General features: G+C 42.4%; 2 protein-coding genes across 4 annotated transcripts in view; both read left to right on the forward strand.

The window, feature by feature from the left end:
* The window catches only part of LOC104808964 (putative clathrin assembly protein At5g35200), a 4,681-nt gene extending 2,023 nt beyond the window's left edge, over window positions 1-2,658 (forward strand). For all 3 annotated transcript variants that reach the window (XM_010534825.1, XM_019202056.1, XM_010534826.1), the window contains 11 exons: window positions 1-55; window positions 142-225; window positions 354-404; window positions 505-570; window positions 648-713; window positions 802-882; window positions 976-1,053; window positions 1,228-1,386; window positions 1,479-1,557; window positions 1,668-1,780; window positions 1,876-2,658. The exon at window positions 1-55 is cut by the window's left edge and continues 70 nt beyond it. In XM_010534825.1, coding sequence (XP_010533127.1) covers window positions 1-55; window positions 142-225; window positions 354-404; window positions 505-570; window positions 648-713; window positions 802-882; window positions 976-1,053; window positions 1,228-1,386; window positions 1,479-1,557; window positions 1,668-1,780; window positions 1,876-2,298 — 1,255 coding nt within the window. In that variant the 3' untranslated portion in view covers window positions 2,299-2,658. The remainder of the gene's footprint in view (window positions 56-141; window positions 226-353; window positions 405-504; window positions 571-647; window positions 714-801; window positions 883-975; window positions 1,054-1,227; window positions 1,387-1,478; window positions 1,558-1,667; window positions 1,781-1,875) is intronic.
* A 275-nt stretch (window positions 2,659-2,933) lies between these two features.
* The window catches only part of LOC104809117, a 2,522-nt gene continuing 2,187 nt past the window's right edge, over window positions 2,934-3,268 (forward strand). The window contains exon 1 of the mRNA XM_010535012.1: window positions 2,934-3,183. Coding sequence (XP_010533314.1) covers window positions 2,934-3,183 — 250 coding nt within the window. The remainder of the gene's footprint in view (window positions 3,184-3,268) is intronic.

Genomic DNA, 3,268 nt, shown 5'->3' on the forward strand with positions numbered 1-3,268 from the left:
AGAGCGGTTGGAGTGTTTCCGTGTCTTGAAGTATGACGTTGAAATCGATGCCCCAGTAAGTTTTCGTTTCTATCTGTTTCTTACCAGTTCCCGGAACTTTAGTTTCTTGGAGGATTCACAATGCTTGCTTTTTTATTACAGAGAACCAAAGATTTGGACACTCCTGGTCTGCTTGAACAACTACCAGCTTTGCAACAACTGCTTTTCCGCGTTCTTTGTTGTCAGGTGATGATTCAATTCCACGGAATTTGCCATTGACAAATTCTTGGCTTCGTATATAGTACTTTACTTTTGTTTCTGCATCATTTCGCTCTCTTTCTCACTTGAAATGTATGTTGGGGGAATCTTTACAGCCTGAAGGAGCATCGGTTCACAACCACGTAATCCAATTGGCACTCTCGATGGTATTCTAACAAAACCCTAATCCTCGATTTTCGTAAAGTCGAATTATTTGGTGATGGAATCCTCATGGTTTTTCGTTTTTTAATTCCTCGTGCCATCCAGGTAGTTTCTGAGAGCACCAAAATTTACCAAGCTCTTACAGATGGCTTAGACAATTTGGTTGATAAGGTAGGTAAATTTTTTCTCTTCTGGTTCCGTCGTTTACTTTTGCAGCTACTTGGAGATTGACGTTTTCACAATGGCAGTTCTTTGAGATGCAACGGAACGATGCTCTGAAGGCATTGGATATTTACAGAAGGGCAGGAAAGCAGGTAAAATACATGCAGAAACCTATCCTGGGGGCTCTGCCATTTGATTGGGGGCGAAAGTCGAATTTTATATCTTGATGCCATATTTCAGGCTGAGAGATTGTCTGAATTCTACGAAGTCTGCAAAAGTATTTATATTGGACGTGGAGACAGGTTTACAAAGATTGAACAGGTTTGGATTATCGTCATGCCCTCATACCCGATAATGACATTATTGTTCTTCGTCAAGCTTCATCACGATCTCTCTCTTTCGTGTTCTATATAGCCTCCCGCTTCTTTTCTGCAAGCAATGGAAGAGTATGTGAAAGAAGCTCCATTGACAGCCGGAGCTAAGAAAGAGCAGGTATGAGAATTAACTCATAGATCTCTCTCCTTTTCCTTCTTTTTTTTTGCAAGTAAACCATTAATATCCAAAATCGATGAGTATATCTCCATTGAATTTCTGTTTTCATGCGAGTTTTCATCGGATTCCACTGTGGCCCGAGTTGATTTTTAACTGTTTTTTTTTCAACGACAGGCAGTTGACAATAAACTTACTGCTCCGAAAGATGTATTGGCCATAGAGTACAAAAAACCTCCAGAGGCAGTAGAAGAGAAACCAGCATCACCTTCTCCTCCTCCAGAACTCATTAAAGAGGAAGCAGAGAAGCCGGTTGCTCAACAACCCGATTTGTTGGTACGGTTTCTTTTGCTAATTTCTCCACAATTTTACAATTTTTCGTCATTTTTCGAACGTCGCTGGCTTGTTTAACTTTCGGATACTACCAGTCATTGGATGATCCAGCCCCGGTTGCAGCGGAAATAGAAGAGAAAAACGCTTTTGCTTTGGCTATTGTCCCTATCAGTGGTAAGTTCTTCTCAAGAAGTGATACAGAGTCGAGGCCTGAGTCTGCGAGAAAAATGGAATTTCGAGAATTCGAGTTCCATCTCTCATTCATGGTTTTGTTTTTTTTCCAGCTGAGGAACCGACTTCCACAACTGTTAGAAGTAATGGAAATGCAACTGGGTGGGAGCTGGCGCTCGTAACCGCCCCGAGCTCGAACAGTAGTGCTCCAATCAATAGCAAACTGGTAATACTCTCGTTCCATCGGGTATCTATTTCGAGTTTTCACACGAACAATTTTGCATCGATGATTTTCTCTGTGTTTTTTTTTGGACGAAATAGGCGGGCGGGTTGGATAAACTCACACTCGACAGCCTGTATGACGACGCGATCAGGGCGAGCAACCAGACCAGGAGTTACAACCCGTGGGACCAAACCCTAGTTCACAATGGCTCGATGGTCCAACCTGGGATTCCCGACCCGTTCTTCGTCTCCAACCCAGCCATGGCCCGTCCCTCGGTTCAGATGTCATCAATGGGGTATCACCATCACCAGGGATTCATGTACCATCAACCAAACCCGGGAATGATGATGGCTCCTCCTCAACTACCATATCAACCGCAATTTCCGCAACCGCAACAAAATATGAACCCGAACCCTTTCGGTAATCCGTTCGTCCCAGTCCCAAACTCGAACGCTAACACGAATTCATACGGACACGGTGTGCAGGTTCATGGTAATAATCCGTACACAAGCTTTATGTGAGGGTGTTTCTTTGTTGATAATGTGGTTATGATTCTTGAAGTGTATCATCATAAGCCAAGAACACAAAGGGGCATAAATGATAAAATCCCTAACGTTTTTGGAAGTTGGAACTACGGATCAGGTACGAGGAAGAGAGAGATGTCATGTCAATGCACTATATATATATGTATATGTAGTGATGTGATCGATGTTTGTAGATGTGTAGAGATTTCTTCCATTTGGTAAATATTATTTGTATTTTTTTTTTTGGTGATTTTGGGAGAGATGATTTGATTATTCATGTTGATGAAGAAGGTGTGTAATAATGTTTCCTTGTAGTATTTGATTTTAGAAAGGAGTGTCTATCTATGAATTCCATTATGATTTTTTTTTGTGTTATTTCCAAATGCAACCTTAAATTATTACCAAAAATGGACAATTAACCAACCATTTATGATTTCACCAACTTTAAACTAGTAGGATGTCAGTTTTAAATATTTTTATTACTTTTAAATATATTTATTATTATTTTTAAAAATATTTAGCATTTTTAGCAAAAAAACAAAATAAATAAAAAAAACCTGATAAATTAGCATTTTTAGGGTTCTGAAGGATTTCCCCCAAAGAAATTCTTCTGCTTCTGGGGTTAACAAACGATGTCTTGGCTCTTGAAGTCTCTCCAGATCACCGATGATTCAGAGCCGTCGTCGTCGTCTTCTTCTTCTTCCTCTGCCGCCGGCGGTGGAGTGAAGGAGGACTTGTCCGTACTCGGTCAGACCATCGGCCGCCAGCTCCGCGGCGTCGCGGCTTTCCTCGCTCCGCCGCCTTGCTTCGGTGGAGGATCGCGCGGGGGAGCGGCTCAGTCGGCAGACTACAACGTCGGATTCGTCGGCGCAACGGGCGCTTGTCGGGATCCGGAACGATTTGGCGGAGATCGGTGGGAATTTCAGGAGTGGGCTCTCTCGCTTGTCGAATTTGCTGCAGTTTCCTG

This window comes from Tarenaya hassleriana, unplaced genomic scaffold, assembly GCF_000463585.1.
Source record: "Tarenaya hassleriana unplaced genomic scaffold, ASM46358v1 Cleome15, whole genome shotgun sequence".
NCBI lineage: Eukaryota > Viridiplantae > Streptophyta > Magnoliopsida > Brassicales > Cleomaceae > Tarenaya > Tarenaya hassleriana.